The sequence below is a fragment of the Pinus tabuliformis genome, chromosome 6 (genome assembly GCF_031772625.1).
Source record: "Pinus tabuliformis cultivar Carrire ecotype Pingquan chromosome 6, CPIR1, whole genome shotgun sequence".
Taxonomy (NCBI): Eukaryota; Viridiplantae; Streptophyta; class Pinopsida; order Pinales; family Pinaceae; genus Pinus; species Pinus tabuliformis.
Window position 1 is genome coordinate 342225795 of NC_142292.1, and position 22694 is coordinate 342248488.

At 40.2% G+C, this 22694-nt stretch overlaps 1 protein-coding gene across 3 annotated transcripts in view; it reads left to right on the forward strand.

Moving 5' to 3' along the window:
• LOC149258698 (uncharacterized) overlaps positions 1-22694 on the forward strand; it is a 416271-nt gene that overhangs the window by 221830 nt on the left and 171747 nt on the right. For all 3 annotated transcript variants that reach the window (XM_089415879.1, XM_089415896.1, XM_089415887.1), the window contains exon 7: positions 10639-10748. In XM_089415879.1, the coding sequence (XP_089272005.1) occupies positions 10639-10748 (110 nt within the window). The remainder of the gene's footprint in view (positions 1-10638; positions 10749-22694) is intronic.

A 22694-nucleotide genomic window follows, 5' to 3' on the forward strand; every position in this document is an offset into this window, starting at 1 on the left:
ATCTATCTTCACCTTTCCTTCAACAGTGATTGTTCTAGATCACGAGGTACATAGTTGTGACATCCTTCACAACTCTTCTTACCATGGCCCTGCACACATGCCCAGACATTTCCAAGAGGTCAGACACCAAAAATAAGTCACATATTACCTTTTGGTGATGGCCTTTTTCTAGTGACATCTTCTTGTAGGTATCAACATCCTGCATACATGTTGACACATCTCCCAACGATATCTGTTGTCAATGGTCTTCATGTTTTCAGACTTCCATCAGAGTCTTCACATCTTTCCGAGAGATTTCCTGGTCATGTCTAGTTGATCCTCTAGATGTTGATTGCATTCATCATGGTTGCATACTTCATGATCTCTTCCATCCTCACATTTTCCGTCCCAAGAGCTTTCAATCAAAGTTCTTCAATTGTAGTCAACCACCTCATACTTCATATGAGGATATTATGTTGATTTCATCTACTGTGACTTGTGTCCTTCTGCATCCTTTCATAGGAGGAGATCATTTTTCCTTTTGATCATGATTGATCTATGTTACCAGCAACCATATGACATGATATTACAATATCAAATATAAACACAAGCATACACACCTCGTTTTACCTTTGCTATTTCCAGCAGCTTCCTTGATTGAAAAGATCTTCAATCCCTTGATCTGCTTCATTTGTCATGTCATCGGACCATCATTTCATGAATACCAAAAGTTGGATTTCCTGATGAAACACTTGCTGCCTTTCCTGACTAGGGGATCCTTTGCTGAGGTTTCCATTAGAGAATCTTCAAGATCTTGTACATCCCGATCTAGAAAATGCTTCCTTTGTCCTGGATGACTTCTTCCTTTCCTTTAAAATACAATGAGATTCCCAAGAGCTATGTCCTTCATGATTCCCATATGATGCCACATTGCATCTTCTTACTATGATCATATCTGCAAGGACTTTTGATAAGATCGTTTTGAGATGGATACCATCTCATTTATACTGGAGATCTGTTACTCTCTCTTTCCTTTAGCTTCCTCTATCCTTCAAATGACCTCTTTTCCATAATCTTCCCATAGCACTGAATCTTAGCTATACTAAACTGTCTTGTTTGGGGACCAAACTTCCCTTCTCATCGTTTAGTCTTTTAACCTTCAACACTTTTGTCCACAACTTTTGCTTTTTCCATTTTGCACAGGTACCATAGGTTGTTAGATGAGGAAGCTTCTTTGTCCCAAGGACACTTGACATCTTGCTTATTAAGAAAAATAGATGATTGTCTTCTTATCATCTTTCTCAGATCTCCCAATTGAGATCTCATGAAGATGACCTTCTTTATTGTATTTCAGAGAGTATGTCTTCTAGCATTTCAATTAGTTCACTGCTGCACCATGACTGCAATCATCCTTGTTTCTCCTTCACCGAGATCATCATTGTTGTATCTTTATTGAGATCATAACAACGAGGTCTTTATGATAGCTACATTGAGATAGGGATCAAGACCTTGCCTTCATCATAGGCGAGATTATGCCCATGACCTTGTCTTCATAAAAGAACAAGATCATGACTGCTATTTTATTGTCACATCTTCACTGAGAACTTTATTACAGTTGTCATCATTGCTTTACTGTGGTTGTCCCTTGAGGTTGCCACAGAGGTGATCTCTGTATCTTCATCAAGATCATGTTCTTTCAAGAACAGGATCATGATCATCATTGTGACTACAACTTCTTTTATTGTGCCGAGAGTGTAGCAATCACTGTCATTACTATTTCCTTTTTATCATGCCTACATTGCAGTCCTTAACACTGCTTGAATCCCTTGACACTACTCCTCGTTATGCCAATACCCCAGTGTGTTCTCCAAGTGACCCTCAAGCCTCCTCTTATACTTTTCTCGTTGACATATCAACGGACGAGATTAAGTCCCTAATTGACGACTAAGATTAGATTTGACTTGATCCATGTCTTTTGGACCATTCTAACACAATTTTTTATTAATTCACATTAATATTTTAATTTCCCTAAGTTTAGACTTAGGGACTCCATTAAAAATATTAATTATTTTAATATCTCCCTAACTGTTTAGAATCTACCCAAACCCTTTCTGGGTATTGGAGATCTCATGTGCCCTAACCTCTCCACCAAATTTCGTGGCTAGAGCACATCTGATGCTACCCCAAATCAACACTCCCTCTTAGCGAGGACTGTGCTCTAGCAATACTCCTTACTGAGTATCACCCTGATCATCTAGCATCGATCCTTGTGCTGATGCTAGGCCTGCTGCCCATCATCCTCTGCACTGCTGCATCCTGTACTGCTGCCCATAGCTCTGCCACTGCCATTGCTGCATTTGTACGACAACTCCCTCTGCATCCGTGCTGCTGCCCATGGCCCTGCCACTGCCACTGCTGCGTTTGCACTACATCTCCTCTCATCATGCTGCATCGTGTTGCCCATAGCACTACCACTGCTGATTGCTGCACTGCAACTCAGTTACTAAGAAGTAAGTAACTGATCTCCCAACTCTGACCTCTCTGTCAGGCTAGAGTACTCCTGATGCTGAAGCTCCCTCTGCCGCTGACAAGTGCTCCCTCTTTGACCTCTGCACTGTTGCAACAACTCCCTGCATCTCGCACCATTGCACACCTCTCTGTGCCATCCTGCACTGGTGCAACACTCCCGTGCCTCTTGCACTGTTGCAGCCTGCTAGCCTCGCGTTGTCCTAGGAATTCTGCACTGTAGCTCTCTTTGTCGCTTCATCCGCATCTGTCTCTACCCACATTCGCCAGTCCTGCTACTCCTCTTCGAGGCTCCTGTAGCATGGTCTAATTCAAGAGGCTGGATACCTCGAGGATCCTGCCCCTCATCCCGTGTAGTTCGTCTGACTACAGCTCGATGTCTCCCCAGTTCCGCTCAAGTGGCGTGTGTGCACTAATGGCACAGTCATCGTCTGTCTCCACTTCCTTCTTTGCCCTTGTTGGCGTTGCCTTGGTCTCGGAGGCCTCTCCCTTGTTCTTCTTCCTTGGATACTGGGTCGCATAATGACCCAATTCCACATAGTGGAAGCAATTGACCTTGGAGAGGTCCTTCTTCTTCCATTTCTCTTGCTTTCCCTTAGATGCTAAGGCAACATCCTCCTCCTCCTGCTTGACTCTGATCCCCTTGCTGCTGCTTCCCATCTTACTTACCCTTCTGATCTCTTCTTGGCGAAGAGCCGCCCACATTTCCTCCCAATGTGAAAGGGTCACTTTGCCCAGTATACTCTGGACAAATACCTCCCAATCTTTTGAGACTATGTTCAGGGTTGTTCTCACAATCAATTCCTGATCCGGTGTGGCCCCTATGGAAGTCAGTGGATCCCGGATCTCATTCAGTCGATCGAGGAAGCTGTTGATCGATTCTCCCTTCTTCATCTGGTATGACGCAACTGATTTTCTAGTAACATCCTTCTCTGCACAGAAGTATGTTGGTACAATTTCTTTAGGGCCTCCCACATCTCATTTGTTGTTTCCTTCTCGGCAATGTGTGGTACTACATGGTCCTTGACCCCATCAAGGGTGATGCTCTTGGCCCTTGCCATTGCCTCGTACTTGTTGTTATCAGTTGAGTCAATTGGGATTGCTATCTTCCTTAAGGAAAAGTGCTTGACACAATTTCTGTCAAGTACGGATAAGATTCTGGCCTTCCAGACTACGAAGTTTGAGGCTCCGTCCAGCCTGTCCTGATCTCTTACCCCTTTCACTGCCATCTCGCTGCTCCTCTACTTCCCTCCTGGAAGTTCTCGGTGTGACTCCCTCTGAGCCTCGATTTCCCTCCTGGAAATCCCTCTACCAATGTCGAGATGCCCCCACTTTGATCCTTAGTGCAACTGCACCACTGATCCAGATTTCTTGGCCAAAAATCTTCGGTAGCAACTTCCTCCTCCTTGGTCTTGCCCTGTTAGGTACTGCTCTGACTACAGTACCCCACCAGCTTCACTCTGCAACTTACCCACAGCCACCTAAGCTCCAGCGAACTGAAGGTTAGAGCTTCTAGGCTCTGCACAATCCTGGCACTAGCAAAATTCACACCTCCTGGCCATGGGCGTCAATCCGTCCTGACTGAGAAAGATGACCAGGCACTGCATAGGTCGAGTCTGCTCCCCTTTGCCACTACGCTGATCCTCTTCTCAGCTCAAACTTGATGACGCAGGCACTGCGTCACCCCTTCCTTACTGCTTCTCTGCTAGGAACAACTTCTGTCACTCGGGACAACTGTTTTCTACTGCTGTTGCTCTGCTCGGCTGATGTCCTCGGTTCTCCTGTGATCTGCAACCACCCTCTGATACCATGTTGGAGTTTCTAAGTCTACCAGTTAGAAACCCTCCATGCACTTTATTGATTTATTCCTACCTACTTGCTCTGTTAATTAACAAGTTATTTACCATGTAAATACTGAAAATAAATACAAGTGCATGCTCAACATATTACAGACCATCAACTAAAGGAAATAGAAACAAGCACACAATTGACATCGTTATTTTTGGACTAATGTCCCTGGAAAAACCCAATGCGGGAAAACCGGTGCAACTATCTGAGGGTTTTATTATTAAGCAGCGCTTTTCTAAGTACACTGGGTGCCAAACTGGCTAACTCGAAAGAGAAAAAATCTGGCAGCAATACTTCTTCAGAAGCAGATATTTGGAAAGCTTGCTCCACGAAATCCCTCTCTAGCACAATCTGAAGTCCAGCGTCAGCGTGAAACCCTCTGCGTCAGCCTACTGAGGCTCTGCACAGCCTCTCTGGCTCTCTGCGTCACTCCTGCAGCCTCTACGTCACTCTTGCAGCCTCTGCGTGGATGACGCAGGCCCCTTCTGGCTTTGCGCAGTCTCTGTTGCCTCTGCGTGGCTCCTTCTGGCTCTGCGTCTGCCTCTCTCTGCTTTTGTGCTGGTCTCTCGGCACTGTCCTTGCCTCTGCCTCGTACTCACTGCCCTTCGCTGCAACTGATCACTGATTCTATCTCTCTTAGCAAACCCCGCTCTAGAGAATAGAATGACTGATCACTCTGGTGTGTTCTCCAAGTGACCCTCAAGCCTCGTCTTATACTTTTCTCGTTGACATATCAATGACCGAGATTAAGTCCCTAATGGACGGCTAAGATGAGATCTGGCTTGATCCATGTCTTTTGGACCATTCTAAGACAGTTTTATATTAATTCACATTAATATTTTAATTTCCCTAAGTCACATTAATATTTTAATTTCCCTAAGTTTAGACTTAGGGAATTAAAAATATTAATTATTTTAATAGCTCCCTAATTGTTTAGAATCTGCCCAAACCCTTTTTGGGTATTGGAGATCTCATGTGCCCGAACCTGTCCACCAAATTTCGTGGCTAGAGCACATCCGATGCTACCCCAAATCAACAGTACCATCATGTCAGAAGGATGGACTGATCAAAGGAACCGTACCATCATAAATTTTCTTATCTTTTGCCCACAGGGAACCATGTTTCTAAAATTAGTTGATGCATCTGATAAGGTGAAAGATGCACACTTGTTGTTTCAGCTTTTGGATGAGGTTATTGAATAGGTGGGGGTGGCTAATGTTGTTTAGATCATCACTGATAATGCCTCTAACTATGTTCTTGCTGGTAAAATGTTGGAGGAAAAACACAAAACCATCCTTTGGACCGCATGTGTTGCACATTGCATAGATCTCATGCTTGGGGGTATTGGTAAAATAAATTGGATCAAGAACACTATAGAGCATGCCAAAAGCATAACAAAGTATATCTATAATCACTCATGGATTTTGAACCTGATGAGGAAAAACACAGGGGGCAAGGATCTTGTTAGGCTTGCCATCACTAGATTTGCAACTCATTTTTTGACATTGCAACCTATGATTTCCCAAAATAGAAACTTGTAGAGAATGTTTTCTAGTGATGAATGGAATGGATGTTGATGGGTTGAGAAACATGATGGCAAAGATGTAAGAAAGAAAGTTAATGAAGACATATTTTGGAAAAAGGCAGCAGAGATTGTGAAGGTTGTTGAGCCACTAGTTAAGGTGTTGTATTTGGTGGATGGGGAAAGATTGGCTATGAGTTTCATTTATGAGGCTATAGATTAGGCAAAGGAGCAAATAAATACAACATACAAGGATAGAGTGGCTAAGTATGGGCCCATTTGGGAAATCATTTATCAAAGATGGAACAATCAACTCCATCACCCTATACATGCCACTGGGTTTTTTTCTAAACCCAAGGTATCATTATAAAGCTCTGGAGAGAGAAGCTTTGACTAGGGAGGTTAGAGATGGATTGATTGAGTGCCTTGAGCACATGGTCCCTAATGAGAGTGAGCAGCTGCAGATACACCGACAAATCACTTCTTTCAGTAGAGCCACAGGTACCTTTGGTAAGAACCTAGCAAAGGATTGCAAGGGAAGCAAATGAGCCAGGTAAACAATTTCAATTTTCAAATTCTTATTTTGTTAAATTGTTTATAATTTGAAAGATGGATATAATTTGTTGAGCTAACTCATTACACAACTATGTTTTTTGTAGCACAATGGTGGGAGGCATTTGGTAGCCATCATCCTCAATTGCAGAAGTTTGCAATCCGTATTTTGAGTCAAACTTGTAGTGCTTCTGGGTGTGTGAGCAATTGGCTTGTCTTTGAGAGGATTCACACAAAGAAGAGAAACCGTTTAGAACAAAAATGGTTAAATGATCTAGTCTACGTCCAATACAACCTCCTGCTAAGATGCAACCAATTGCTGAACAAAAGACCTAATACAAATCCCATTGTGTTGGAAGATATTGATCCATCCTCAGATTGGGTAGTGGAGAGTCAACCAACAGAGTTTGACCCTGATGAGGATATTGGTGTTGATATTGATTTAGAGATGGATGCATTACAAACTGTTCAGTTAAATGCAAATCCACTAGTACCAGCCCCAAGCCCTCTAGCGTCTACTTAGCCACGACGCAGGCACATAGCTCGTCTATCTCAGCGTGTAACTACTGCTAGTGCTACTACTTCTACAGTTGCAGTTGGATATCTTGATGAAGAGGAAGAGCCATGGGTTTCCTTGTTTGACTCCAATTCAGAGTCTGAGCCAGATGATGTTGGCTTTTCTAGCAGTAGTGACTAGTGATGTTTTGTTGTAGAGGCCATTTAGAGCCTCCTTGGTTATGTGTTTTTGTTTTGATCTCTATCTGCATGTATTGGATAGTGCACTAGGTCCCATTTTGATATAATAGATATATTCATCAGCATACTTTGATCATATGTTGTCTTTTCTTTGTATTCTAATGCTTTGAGTTTGGAAACATGAATGAAAATCTTTAAAAATATGATTTTTCATAAAAAAATTTTTAATGTATGTTTTACAAAGACCGAGTCATTGAAATCAACTAGGCCGAGTCGATACCTAGTCGGCGTCCGATTCAGAGTCTACCCTCGACCTGTTTCAAATCCGAGTGTGAGTTTTGAAACTATGGCTGGTATCTAAGTTATTTGCTGCTGTTTTTGTGCATTCTCAGCCATTAAAATCTTCTTGTTGACCTGTCCCTTGCTCACCTATTTGATAGTCTTGAAGCCTTTGTTGATCTCATCGTTTGTAGGCTATTTTCTTGGTGTTGTGTTATTGCATATTGTAAATCTACATATCGCAAAATCCCTAACTTGTAACAGTCTTCTTTTGTTTATTGGGGCTGGTGGAAAGTGTACTTGAACATCTGTAAATCTTATCTTGACTTTCAAGGCTTTTCTGGTACCTTCTTCCATAACCATTAAACTCCTATCAACCTTGAGTCTTCCTTTTGTTAAGATCATTCTAGGTGATTTATTCTGCAAGATCCTTGGAGAATCTTTATCCTAGAAACCCTAGGTTATCTATCCTTTAATTCTTGCCATGAGAGTCTCCCTTATGGCATAACACTTAACCACAAAACAGTGGGAGTGAGGCCACTGAGGTGACAGTGATGGTTGATGTCTTTGTTGCCATAAGACCTAGGTTGCTTAGTGAGGCTTTCCACTAGGCTGCTAGATTTTACGGCAACATGTCCAACTTGAATTGAGATCTTATTAAACTCTTGCATACAAAATACCTCCACATCATTCAAAACAATCACAATAAGGCATTTCATGTCTGTACTAAACATTTGCCTTTGTAGGTTTGCTTTGGATTTTGTCCCGTCACACCACATGAGCTTTCTAGTTGTCCTCTATACTCCTAGATTAGAAGGTAAAGGGAGAGGGTAAAGCCACTGCATTTTTCTAACATTTAGCATAAATACATTCCAAATCAAGGATATTCTCCTTATAACATAGGCAAAATATAAAGCTCCAAAGGGTGAACATAGGGCCCAATTTTGATTTTATATGGTAGAAAAGTTTAGCCAGATTGAGGAAAAAACAAAGGTTTAAAAAGTAAACATAATCACATTTTAAGAGTTAAAATCTATCATGTCTTTGCACTATTTTGGATGCCATAGGATCAAATGTGTTTCACCTTGACCTTCCAGATCATATTAGTATTTATGCAGCTAAAGTTAATTGCACTATACCTATGGGAGCTGTCATATTTAGAGAAGGTAGAAAAGTTACAAGTTACCCATATTTAGAATACCGTCACAGGTAGCCAATCTCCACTCTCAAAGGATATATTACTAAGCACTAAGATGAGGACCACTGAGAGGATGCATACTCTCACATACTTGGCTAGTACCAAAGGAAGCTTGGGTTGCATTCATGAGGTTTCCTTTCTACTAGCCAGGTGTATGACAATATAATTTCTTCTAGATAGGGAGGATTTACTAAGCACTTTAAAGTTAATATCTTAAGCTAGTTGTGCTCATCATGTGTACGTTACTATGTTACCAAATCCACCTACAGAGGACCTAGAATTCACGTTTCTGTGGATCTGGACCCGCTCAGGACCTGTTCCAGTTTGGAAAAACCAAAGGATCTGTTGAGAACTTCTTCTAGCTTGCCAGAAACATTGAATAGGTTTAGCCTCCAATAAAAATCCATCAAAAACTTATTGAAATGCATTAAACAAAAATAGAAAAAGCCCTATGATAGTAACTTTTGCCTGTCAAATTGCCCACTGCCCTCCCATCAAAATACTGGGAAATCTGAACTTTTCACAACAATTTACAGAGAGTAGTTTGAAGAAATATATTCACAGCTGAATTTTCTATGTTTCTGGCCCAGGGTTTTATTTGATAAAATATAAATTTATGTATTTATATGTTTATATATATGTCGTTTCCCCATATCCAGAGCCTGCCTTGTCAGAGAATTCCATGGATTTGTATCTGGATTAGTATCCATTTCCATGCAACTTAGATATTTTACTGTTTTATTTCACTTTAATATTGTATTTTATGTCACTTAAATAATTTTTATTAGCACTTAGTGCTAAGGTCAATTATGTAGGTAACTTCTGTGTCCTTCGACTCTTGTAGGTTGTCATAGAATTCCATTTCAGTTTCCTAAGGTGGCATTCATTTAGGACAGGTTCTTTCTCTATAGAGTACGTACACTCTATGTACGTATGGTTCCATTCCTATTAACAGAAGCTTAGTTCTTGAAGAAATTATCATATTCGGATTCAGTTCCTTTGTAGATTCTCTGTTGTGTCAACCATCTTGCACCATCTAGGCCTATCATATGTGAGACACAATGCTCAAATGCCACGAAAGAGAGCTTAAATCTAATTTAATAGAACAGAACCATAAGAGAGCCATGATTTAAATGCATTAATCATTCATTGCAGTTTATGATTCCTCCTTTATTCTTGTTTTTATTTTTAAAGGAAAACACCTTCAATGCCTCATCTCATGCTTTTGTACAATCTTTTTTTCTTCAATGTTGCTCCTTTTTAACAGATGTTTGTGATTCTCCATTACAGTAGCATATATCTTCGTAGATGTTTTATGTGATGTGAAGTCTCATTCTTTCCCTTTGCTCTTCTTTAAAATGATGCTTATAGGAGACCTATTTATGGAATAAATTTCAATGCCAATTCGGATTTATCCATATTGAAAATTTTCATAAATTTAATCAAAGATAAAACTATGGTTTACAAGAACTATTATTCCTAGTATTCAAATCCCCTACCAGTCTATAGACATGATACCATGGTCTGATCAACTGTGACAAGAAGTCAGTATTGGTCCACCTTATATGTTGTCCATACCAGTGTTGATAATATCGGTATCGGCAAAATATCAGCGAGGGTCTAGAAAATATCTTATCGGCAATATCGGCGAAAATATCGGCAAGCATAAAAAATCAAATTTTTTCAGATTTTTAAATATAGTCAGTATTTTCAAAATATGGCGATATTTTGCTGATATTTTCAAAATAGTGTGATATTTTGCTGATATTTACAAAACGGAAAATATCGCAATATTTACCCGGCGATATATCGTTTTGCCGAAAATATCGTGATATTTTCGAATATTGCCGATGTTATCAACATTGGTCCATGCATAAGAAAGATTTCTTATGTTGAAGTTAAGTCTGCTGTTTGATCATTTTCATGAGTTTTAGTGGGGTTCAATCCTGACTGCATTCCTTTCTATCTTGTCTGATGTAATTTTTTTATATGTCAGCAGGTGCCATGCTTGTCTGACTCTGATTTCTCACCCTGCCAGGTGATTTCAAAAATGAAGTGCAAGCTCTAATTTCTGGCTGCCGAAGACTACGAGCATTCCTTAATATTGCTTGTGATCATCTGATGAAAGAAACAGTATCTGTCAATGAAGTAAGTTATCTGACATTCAATCACTTATGCTCATTGTTTTGAGTCAATGCCTCCATTGGTACATAATGCCATTTACTGCTTCCCTTAGTTCACAATTTATGTTTCATTTTTCGTGTTTTTAAATTGCAATCTCATTTAAAGAACAAATACTGAAGATTGAAATAATTGTATCCATCCAATGTTCAACATTTTGTTTCCTTTTGATGTTAAAGATTTAACTTCATGATTGGTGCCAAAAATGGTAGACTCTAAATGCTTTTGAATGGTATCTCTAATGGTGGCTATTGCCGCAAAATCTAGCAGGCCTTGTAAGGGGACTCACAAGGCGAGGGCCAGACCCTGTTGCAACAAGGGAGATTGCCACTGTCATCTCAACAATCTTCCTCCTGCTCTTTAATGAAATTTCACCATAAGGGACACTTCCCTGTACTCAACTTTAAGGATATTCTAGGCTCTATGGTTCAAGGTGATGAAGATATATGCTGGGTGAAGTACTCTATGATTGACAAAGGCTTAACTTTTCATGATAGGAAGCAGTGTATCATGTACTTAGACTAGATATAGACTTGTGCATTCTAGGGTTTCTTGATATTCAACAAGAAAGCAGTTCCTAGATACATAAAAGTAAAAGAAGAGGTGTACTAAGATATTAGGTCAACAAAATGTTGAAAATAAGGATACCAATGAGGTCTTTCCTAGTGCATTTATCCTTTTGGCCTAGGAAGACACTTTAATGACCTTTTGTCTAGGGACATTATGAGTTTATTAATGTTATGGAGCAAAGTTACTTTTTATGGCTGATATAACTTGTATTTTAATTTATTAAAGTCACAAGTGTTATAAAAGTGACTTTATTAGAAAAGTACAAAGTACACTTTATAATATTAAAGTGACTTTTATGTTTTAGAAGTGGCTTTATGAGAGAAAAAGTGCGCATGTTACAAAACATTAAAAAGTAATAGGAGACTCATTAATTGAAGGGGACCACATGAAGGAGGGGGTCAAGTGGGGGACTTGATCTCATTCATTGATCTCATGGGCTGAGATTTAATTTCAGCCCTTGATTTCAAGGGTTAGGGTTCTCCTCACTTTAGATGACAAAAAGAGAAAAAGGAGAAGAGAGGGGTCATTCATTATTCTCATGAGAATTGAGGAGAGGAAAGAGGAGCAAGGAAGAAGTTATGATTGCAAAGAAAGGAAGGGAGTTTGAATAGCAAGAGAGGAAAAAAACCCGAGTTTCTAGCCCAAACACCTGGCACGCACCCCAATATTTTCGCACAAGGTTTAGCAGGCTGAGATCCTTGTGTTGGCTTGGCCGAAATAGCAGGGAAAGCAGCACTGGTCTAGTTGGGCAGTTGACTGTGAGACTCAACGTAATTCTTGGTTTGAAAGGGAGCTGTTTGAACCACTGTTTTGCTGCCACAGCACAGCCAACAGGGCTGATGTTTTAGGAGACTGTCTCACAGTATTTTTTTGTGGCTTGGAGCACAAACCTTGAGGCGCATTTAGTGTGTTTCCAGGAGGGAAATTGTATCAGATTTTGGCATGAATTTCTGAGAAGACTTCTACTCTGTCTGGCACATTTTTCAAGGCACTGTTGGGTGGCAGTGTGCACAGAATTCAAGACATATCCCAGCTGTGTTTATGACTGTGTGGGGTCTCGAATTCATATGTATTCTGAGAAGTGACATCATCAAGAGAGAGGGAGATAAGTATTTTGTATCTCTGCTGTGTATTTATTTCCTTAAGAGCAATTAAATCCTCCTTTAGAACTGGTTTTCCCCTTGTGGGTTTTTCCATGGTCATTAGACCAAATCACTGTGCAAAAAATTGTGTACTTGCATTTAATTCTTGTTTCAGCTGTGAAAAGTTAAAAGAGTAGAGTAGTCTTATGTTTCTAGTTGAATGCATGTCTAAATTTATATCAGCTCATGTAATGTTGGGTTTGGGCATTAAACTTCATGCAAAAACTTGAAACTGGGAAGGGCTACAACGTATAAAAAATTTCTATATGGTATTAGAGCCTGAGAGACTTTGGATCTGAGTTTTGCATCAGCTAATAGAAGAGACCAGCAAGCTAACTTCTGCCTTATCAGTGAACAACTGTCATAAAACCTCAGTCAGAAACCCAAAGAATTGTTGGTAGAGAGGGAAGAAGATTGCCTAGTAACATACCTGCTTATTTGTGTTGGTTGTGAGGGTCATGGCGACGGGTTTGAGGGTGGAGGACAGATTGAGTGGGGCTAATAATTTTGGCCCTTGGAAGGAGAGGATGATGCTTTTACTTGAAGAAGTTGAAGTGTGGGATATAGTGGAGAATCTTGTGCAACCTCCTATTGATCCAGCTCATTTGGTGGACTTCAACAAGAAGAATGTGAAGGCAAGGAGAATCATCCTTGATGCCGAAGACCACCTATTCCCTCATGTGATAGGAATGAAGTTTGCGTACAAGCTGTGGGATTCACTTGTCACATTATGCTAGAATTCCAATGAGAACAAGAAGATCGTGTTGAGGTAGAAGTTGAGAAACATCAAGATGACCAACACCGACAATGTAACCTCATACCTTACGAATATCTCACTGGTGAAGGATGAGTTGGCTGCCGTGGCAGAGGTTATCCCTAAGGACCAGTTGGTCAAGTTTGCACTAGATGGTTTGACCTAGAAATGGGATGGATTCATACATGACATTGTGGCCATAGAGCATTTTCCAGGCTGGAGGAGGATGTGGGATGATTTCATCCAGGAGGAGACCAGGAAGAGTGCAAAGATGGACAATCAACGTGGTGGGGGAGATGAGGAGGAGAATGTCGTCCTTGCAGTGAAGGGCAAGAAGAAGGCCAAGAAGGGGTTTTCTAGAGGAGCAAAGCAGGTCAAGTGGAAGTAGAAGGCAAAGGAGAAGGACATGACCAAAGTGAAATGCTTTGCTTGTGAGAAGATGGGTCACTATGCTATTTAGTGTCACAACAAGAAGGGAAAGAAGAAGAAGGGAGTTGCAGCTTCAACAGAGGTGAAAGAGTTCACTTTCAGATTTGACAGAGTTTTCCTTATCGACAGAGGTGGATGAGTTTGCCTTAGTGGTGAGTCTAGCCACTCATGTCACATCTTTCGGTGTATGGTTTGTAAGACAGTGGAGCATCCTGCCATATGACTGGTGCGAGGAGCACTTCACGAGTCTCTTAGAGGATGATATTGATTTGGAGGTTGTGTTTGGAGATAAGTCCAAGGTCAAAGCAGTAGGAGTGGGGACAATATCATTTTAGAGGAAGTCTTTACCTCCTCTGAAAATGATGGATGTTTTTTATGTTCCAGGGTTGAAGAAGAACTCGATATCAGTCTCTAGTTTGGAGGATAGGGAGTATGAGGTGGTATTCTGAGGAGGATAGGTGTTGATATGTTCCAGAGGATCCAGTATTGAGTATTCTTATGTGATTGGAGTCGACAGTGGTAGGCCACACAAGTTTATGTTTCAACCTATTAGAGCCTTGGTGGTGCAAACCAACGATAATGAGTTGTGTGAGATTTGGCACAGGAGTATGGCCCACTTGCACCATGGGGCATTCAGGATGTTGAGGGAGATGGTTACTGGAGTTCAACACTGAGCATCATGATGTGTGCAGAGGGTGTGCTTTGGGAAAACACACCAAGACCACTCCAGGAAGACCTAGATTTCTTTCTGAAGACCAAGGTGAGGTCTTTAAGAGGTTCCAAGAGTGTAAGGCTCTTGTGGAGAACCAGACGGGGAAGAAGATCAAGGTGTTGAGATTAGACAATGGAGGTGAATATACCTCCAAGGTGATGAATTAGTTCTGCAGGAGTGTGGGCATAAGGATGTTGAGAAATCTAGGGCAAGAAGATCAGATCTTTTTATATTGATTTCTCTTTGTCTTTTGATAGATGCTTGTGATTTCTTAATTAAGTTATTCTTCTTCTTCTTATAGTTATTATTCTTTGTTCATCAAACAACTATCAAAACATAAAACAAGGAGACACCAAATGTAGGCACTCAGGCAGGGAAAAACCCCTATGGAGGGGAAAACCCAGTCCAAACTCTTCCTTCAGTAGATTCATATCAAATTTGAGACAACCTAGACTGAAGACCTAGACACATGATCTCTTTTACTCCATCAACTCAACCTTCAATGTTCAAGTCGTCATTCTTCGTGCAATCTTTCAGTCTTCTGTACATTTTCAATCCCCATGTAATTCATCAGATAAACTTGGTTCCTGTAGCATTTCGGTCCCCTGTAATACATTAGATAAACTTGTCTCTTGTAGCATTTCAGTCCCCTCACTTTGCTGTCCATCAATAGAGTATTTTTTGTCCTATAATAGATTACTTCATGACCTTCACTCTTCATCCTTCTATTACAGAAATCGCATATGCAAGTCTCCTTCAATAGGTCGAGTTCACCTTGCTATCTATAGTGGTTTGTCACTGCGCTATTGGGCCGAGATGAGTAGTTTGTAGGAGCCAACTTGTCAAGTGATTTTGAGGCCGACTTGTTCACCTTTTGTCAATTGTTTGGAGGCCTAATTTGAAGGATAGTTGGTTGTCATTGCATGCGAAGGAGCTGACTTGATGGAGGAGATCCTTTGAAACCAAAACAATTTTCTTTCTTTTGACTTTGAATCAATAAAAAATCTTAAAGCACACATTGGGTGCTATGACCTATGAACCATTGACCCAAGCATGAAACCCATGCTTTAATAAGTCAATTTAATAATAAAAAAATCTTTTGACAAATATATATATTACATCACGACTCAAGTACAATTATGAAGACCGACAATAGATACATTCTTCAACACTCCCTCTTAACTAGGGAGGCATTCATAATTACCTATATTTATAGAGGTACATGCACGATATCCAAAATGAACTACAAAGAGTTCTAGCACACTCAGTGTTGCGGACTAGATACCTGACCAGGGTAATCTATCCTGGTGGGACTAAGATGGACTAAAGATTTCAGCCACTCTAGGTACCATCGGGCTTACTTGAACCCAGGTATCTAGGTGTGTATCCAAGGTCGGAACTCCATGACCAACGCCACCCTCCCTCTTTGGGATGTATAAATCAACACATAGGCTGGCCAAATGTCCTCCCAAGCATCCACCATTAGATGCTTCAGCTCTCCCTATCAAACTAGATATATCCATTTGTCCAAGCATGCTTCCAAAGTGTTCAACATTTTTATGGAGAGTTTTATCTATACTAACAAAAACCCCAATCAACAATAAAGTATCAATATATATATACAAGTAAACACAAACCTTCGGGGTTCTTAATCATCTTGATGCCACTTATATCAAGTTATTCATATGCAAATAGGCGGAAGCTTTCTTCTTTCATTTCTTCAGCAACATCAAGACATCCTTAATACATTTCATTCATTCTCCGATTTCCTCTTCAAGGTATCCATCATGACTATCATAATATGCCCCCCCTCTCAACTGGAGAGATAGACCCTTTCTTCTAACAAGCTCCCTCTCAACTTAGGGAGATCAACCACTTCCTTCTTCTATAACATCGGAGAACCTTTCATGGCTCTAACCCTTCTTACGACATCAAGGTCATCTGATATATAACTTCCTTCATCATGCTTATACGAACATCTTCATCATCTGAAGATTATGTTCCCGCAAAACTTAAATAACAAGTACAACCAAATAAAAACATAAAAAAGTGTGAAGTTAACTATATCAAAATCATGTGAATATAGTGGAAGCATTTAGACTTTAGACATCAAAGTTAAAACACCTAAACCTAGTTAAGTTTATAATCAACGAAAGACACATCTTTTTACATATTAGACTTCAACTTCTTGCTAGGGTTTTGTCATAGACCCTAGACTCCAACTTTGAGACACAAAGCCTTTGATATCATCAAATCAACAATTCTATTATACATCTAAGGTTTCAACAATTTTCAGAATTTACATTTTAGGCTCTACTAGGGCTTGTTGCAAACCCTAGGTTTTATCATCATATTGGAAACATTATTAGAATATCAATCTTCTACTAGGTTTTCTATAATTCTCAAACTATGAGCATTAACAATTAGGTCAACATACTTGCATATACATATCTAGGATCTCATAATCATGCCTTTCAATACAACAATTTCATTTAGGCTATGGTTTCGATCATACAGACAAATATAGACCTAGGGCTTCATTCCTAGGACCTCATTTTGGCTAATACAAGGGTCTTGCTTATAAACCCTAATTCACCAAGCCCTAAAGATCTAGGGTTTCAATACATAATTTAGACATTAACAACAAATTTTCTATCATAACAATACCAAAACCCTAAACACAAAAAGAATAGGATTTCTAGACTTCATCAATAACCCTAAGTAGACTAGGGTTTCATAAATATTGACATACCCTTAGGTTAGGATTTTACAGTGAACCTTTTTAGGGTTCGACAAGAATGATAATATAATGAGGGTAGATTCAATCTAATGGTTAATTACCCTGACAAGTATCTTTAAGATTCAAAAACCTTCGGCATAATGATGTTAGTAATGTAAAGAAAATTTTAAAAGAGATGATCATGCTTTTTACATGAAGAGAATTTTATAACAAAGCTTGCAGTTTAATACATACCTTGAGTTGTTCCTTACAAACCTTGAAGTATTATTGAATTATGATAACAACTTCATGAATCATTTCCTTATGAGTCAACTTGTTCCCAAAGATTCAACTTGCTTTACCAAGTTACCACACCTGCAATACTTATTGACAAGTACAAACAAAATATATAGGTATAATAGTGCAACGATTATATAGGGTTTTTGATTACCTTCAATCCTAAACATTAATTCGTTTTGTTCTGGTCAACTTATCCATATAACTTGAACTACTTATAAATCCTAGATATTATAAGATATGGTATCTAAGTAAATATGAGAGTCTACAAATTCTAGGATTACATGAGCAACTAAGCAAATAAGCATGCTATACATACTATTGGGCTTGCTTCCTTTTTATGCAAACTGGATACATATTGTTAAATGATAAAAACATGGAAAGTAATAACAATGCTTGTTTTTGTTGAAGAATGTAACTAGGTTTGGTCTTCATAATTGTATTTGAGTCATAATGAAATGTATTTATCAAAAGAAAGAAAAAGAATGTATTATTATTATTATTATTATTATGACTTATTAAATCATGGGTTTCATGCTTGGGTCATCATGTTTTAGGTCAAAGTCCCCATTGAGGACTTCTAGGTTTTATATTAAGTCATTAGAGTCATTGTCCATTTAATGAGACCCTTCTTGGGCTTTTGAATCATGTAAAAAGAATTATTATTGAGTAAAATAAGTCATTTGTCACCTCCACACCAAGTTAGCCTACATGAGGGTAATTCGAAATCCAGAAAAGGGTATATATACAGAGCAGTTCGATTCATTTGGAGGACACACTCTCACAAGTTCGATATAGAAGGAGGAGCAGAAAAAGTGCGAAATTCCAAGAGAAGGAGAATTGCTGTAGAAGGATAAAAGTTGAAGTTTTTGGGTTGTCTCTCTCTCACGTGTGAATTTTCTTGGCTATTGTTGGAAGGTTGAAGTATTGCATCAGGATCGAAGTTCTTCTACTGGTTGGTTGAAGTTTTGTTGCTAGGGAGGTCGAAATTTTGTTGCTGCTTATAGGTCAAAGTGCTACTTCAAGATCAAAGTGTTGCATCTAGGTCGAAGTTTAGTTGTTGTTGCCAGTTGTTGCTGCAAGGTCAAAGTTCTAGGTCGAAGTTGTTACTGGAAGGTTATCATCTACAGAAGAAGGGAATATTAGAATATTTCTATTTAGTATTTAATGCTCAGTCTTTTAGCTGTTGCTATTTTTATTCTTTTAGCAGTTTCTTAGATGAAACTGTTTGTTTCCATATTCTACATAGAAACCTGATGTTTCTATTATTCTAAATATCTCTGTATTATCATTGAGCTGTTTGCTCATTTCGGAATTAATTCATTCAACATTCTTTTATGGTATCAGAGCGAGGTTAAGAGATTTCTTGAACAGTTATTCTCTCTGCATCCTAATCTCTTGAGTCCTTTCTAAGGTCGAGCCCTCTGTAAGCCAGGTAGCCTTCACTGAGTCTTAGCCTCGGCTTTGCTCACTGTGATAAAAGCTTACAGTCGTCCATCTCGATACAGAAATGGATTCTTCCCCTGCATTATCATTTTTTCTGAGAAATTAACTTTGTGGCGGTGACTGTTTCGTGGGAGCGGGATTCGTTTTTTGGCTGGCCAGTTTGCTCGGAATCGTGAAAGTCATTTTGGATTTCCGGCTTGGAATTGTGAATTAAAACTGGACGGCTTTCCGGCTCGGAATAGTGAAATCGTCTTGAAACTAAAGCCCGACATTTCGAATCCGGCTATTTCTTCGACAAAGGTGACCCAGGTCCAGGTTGCATGGTTCGTCTGGTCTGAAAATACGGCCTGCGTGTTATGGGCAGTAGTCTATCTGTCGATTTGAACTGTCTATTTGTTTTTTGAACCCTTGTCGTCTCATCGTGGCCCTCGTCTTTTCTATTTGTCTCATCGTGATACGTCTGACGTCAGCGATCCAGCATTACGTGAAGCTTTGACGGCATTCGACGGCTCACTGTGTCGGGTTCGAAACGCAAAATTTACTATTTCAATTGCCTTCTTTGTCTGTTTCGGGCTCCTGGAGCTTAGAGATTCTGCCCGCCGCATTAAGTTTATTATCAAACTGCTCGGTACGGGGTTCCTTCTTCGACTACGCAGGTTTTGGAGACGGCTGATTTAAAAGGGCTTACAAATCCAATTACAGCTCCTCGTCCGTCAAACAAAGATCTCCCGAGAGACCCTGCAGAATATTTCGTGCTGCCGCGCTTTGATTTCGTAACCCATCATCGGTCCCAAGGCCCATCCCAATTTCTCTTGGTTTATCTCGGTGTCGGATCTCTTTCTCGTTACAGGAAAATAAATTGAAGGCTGCGTGGCAAGTTTTGATGCAGAAACTTAGTTTTTCGAAATCGTGGGCCCATAACCTTTGTTAGTTTTTCGAAATCTGCCTGTTATTTTAATTTTCAGGCACTATCTGGCCAGTGAAATACCCCTGAGACTCCACCTGAGGCAGCAGCCTATCTTGAAGGTGTTATCTGTGACAGCGCATCATTTCTAAGGCCTCATCTGTGGTATGTCTGAGGCACTGTAGTAGCACCAAATTAAAGGAGTCTGTAGAAAGTTAAAGCTGAGGAGGACATTGGTGGCTTATCATATATCAAGGTATCATATACAAGTCAGCGGATTTTCCAGCGTGATTATTTATTGTAAAATTTAAAAGAAGGGTACAGCTACAGCAGTGGAACCTGCTCTATTGCTATTTTTTAGACTGGGGAGATATATTTTTGCTGGGTAAATATATCTCAGGCAGCTACATTTTTCTTTGTGTCAGACTTCTGTATTTTCTTTGGGAAAATGGCCACGCTCACCAATCTGATGTTAGAAGGAAATCAACGCTTTAATGGCAGCAACTATAACATTTGGAAACAAAGAATGTTGACCATTTTTGAATACAGGCGTCTTGATCAACTCATTTTGGGCAAAGAGCTTCGTCCCGGTACAACTGGTACCGATCAAGATAAATTTGATGATCGAAATCGAGAGGCTGTTATGCTTCTCAAGCTCTCTGTCGCTGATGATCAGTTACCACAGATTCCTTCTGGCAAGACAGCTGCCGAAATCTGGCAACAGTTGAAAGAACTGCACGAGACATCTGAAAAGCAGAGCTTTTTTTTCTCAAAAATCAGTTGTTCTCCATCATGATGGATGAACATATGTCTTTACAAGAACATCTCAACAAAATTAAAGACATTCGAGATCAGCTCGAAGCCATTGGTCGGACCATGGAGGAAGAAGATATGGTAGTCATTACTTTGAAAAGTCTACCGAAATCTTATGAACACTTTATAGAAACACTCAACATTACCACCACAAATGTGGATCTAAAGTTTCCAGACTTATGTACCAAACTTCTACAGCAGAATCGGTGGAAATAGCAGTTTGGTAGTGGTGCTTCATCAGTGTCCTCGGAAAATGCATTTGCTGCAAAATACCAGTCCTCTCAGTCCTTTCAGCAGAAAGGCTCTTCTCAGCCTTTTGATCCTGCTAGGAAGAAAAGTGTGCAGTGTAATTACTCTCACAGGTTCGGTCACATGAAGAAAGATTGCCGACAGAGGATTGCTTCTGAACAGAAGAAACAGGGAGGGCCACATCAGACAGCAAATGTTGCAGAACATTCCGAGCAGACAGATTCTGCCTTTTACGACTTTATGGCTAAAAGGTCTTCAGAACATGTTCCTTCCTCTGCATGGTACATTGATTCTGGTGCATCACGCCACTTCTCTCACAGGCGTGACTGGTTTATTGCCTTCTCACCTTTTAGTGATTCCGTGGTATTTGGTGGAGGTGAAAAGTACACTGTAGCTGGCAGGGGTACAGTTCAAATTCAGTCTGGTGGACGCACACTCATATTTCTGAATGTATACTATGTTCCTGGTATGAAGATTAATCTGCTATCTGTCAGCCAGATTATGAGGAATTCTCCTCAGCTTGATGTTGTGTTCAGTGCACACAAGTGCTCCATCATTGACAGGGAGACCAGTCTAACAGTTGCTGTTGGGCTAGAGGACCATGGTCTATACAAGCTACTTGACACCGGTGACTCTCCATAAGTGGCTCTAGCAGCACGTGTCTCTCCCATCAGCACTCTATGGCATCAGCGATATGGGCATCTAAATATGCAGTATCTCTCTCAGCTCTCTCGGGAGGGACTTGTGTCAGGATTACCTGATATTCAGACTCAGCAGTTGGGGGTATGCAGCGCCTGTCAAGCGGGAAAGCAACATCGGTCTTCATTAAAAAATGGAGAATCTTGGCGCGCATCTAAGGTACTTCAGTTACTTCATGCTGATATTTGTGGTCCTATGAATACAACTTCTATCACTGCTTGCAAATATTTTTTACTTATTGTAGATGACTTCAGTAGAAAGATGTGGGTGTATTTTTAAAAAAATAAATCTGATGCTCTTAGTACCTTTCAGAAGTTTAAAACCTTAGTTGAAAAAGAATCTGGTTGTAATATCATGACCCTTAGGACCGACAATGGGGGGAATTTTGTTCCTCAGCTTTTGCCAACTTCTGTGATATTCATGGCATCAAACGTCAATTAACCACACCTTACACTCCTCAGCAGAACAGTGTTGTCGAGCGTCGCAACCGCACGGTTGTTGAAATGGCTCGTTCCATGTTACAACACAGGAGTGTTCCAAACAAATTCTGGGCTGAAGCAGTATTTACTGCTGTTTACCTTCTTAACCGATCACCTACTCAGGCTGTTAAAGGGAAGACTCCTGAAGAAGTTTGGTCTGGTCGTAAGCCTAAGATCAGTCACCTCAAAGTATTTGGCTCAGTTGCATATGTTTGGATTCCATCTGCTAAGCGCTCTAAGTTGGATTCCAAAAGCCAGAAACTCATAATGACAGGTTACAGTGATCATCACAAGGCCTATAGGCTGATAGATATAGCCACTGGTCGTCTTAGCTTCAGTCGAGATGTAGTATTTGATGAAGACAGAGGATTCTTTCTTCTTCTTCTTTTGAGCAGCGTTCTGAGGATCAGCCTCACAGTGTTCTTCTTCCGGTCGGTCCACCTGATGGGAGGGATGATGTAGCATCAGTATTTGATAATACTCTATCTGAGCTTCCTCCAGAAGCTAACCCTCCCCTTGCTGCCCCTATTGCTCTTGAGTCTTCTCCACCTCCTCCTGTTATTGGTTCCTCTACTCCTGATATTGGTTCTTCTTCTCTTCGGCCTAAATGGTGGGCTAAAACCATTGGTGATCTCCGGGATGATGAGCTCCTTGAAGGTAGAACTTCTAGACATAAGAACAGACAACAGTCTACAGTCAA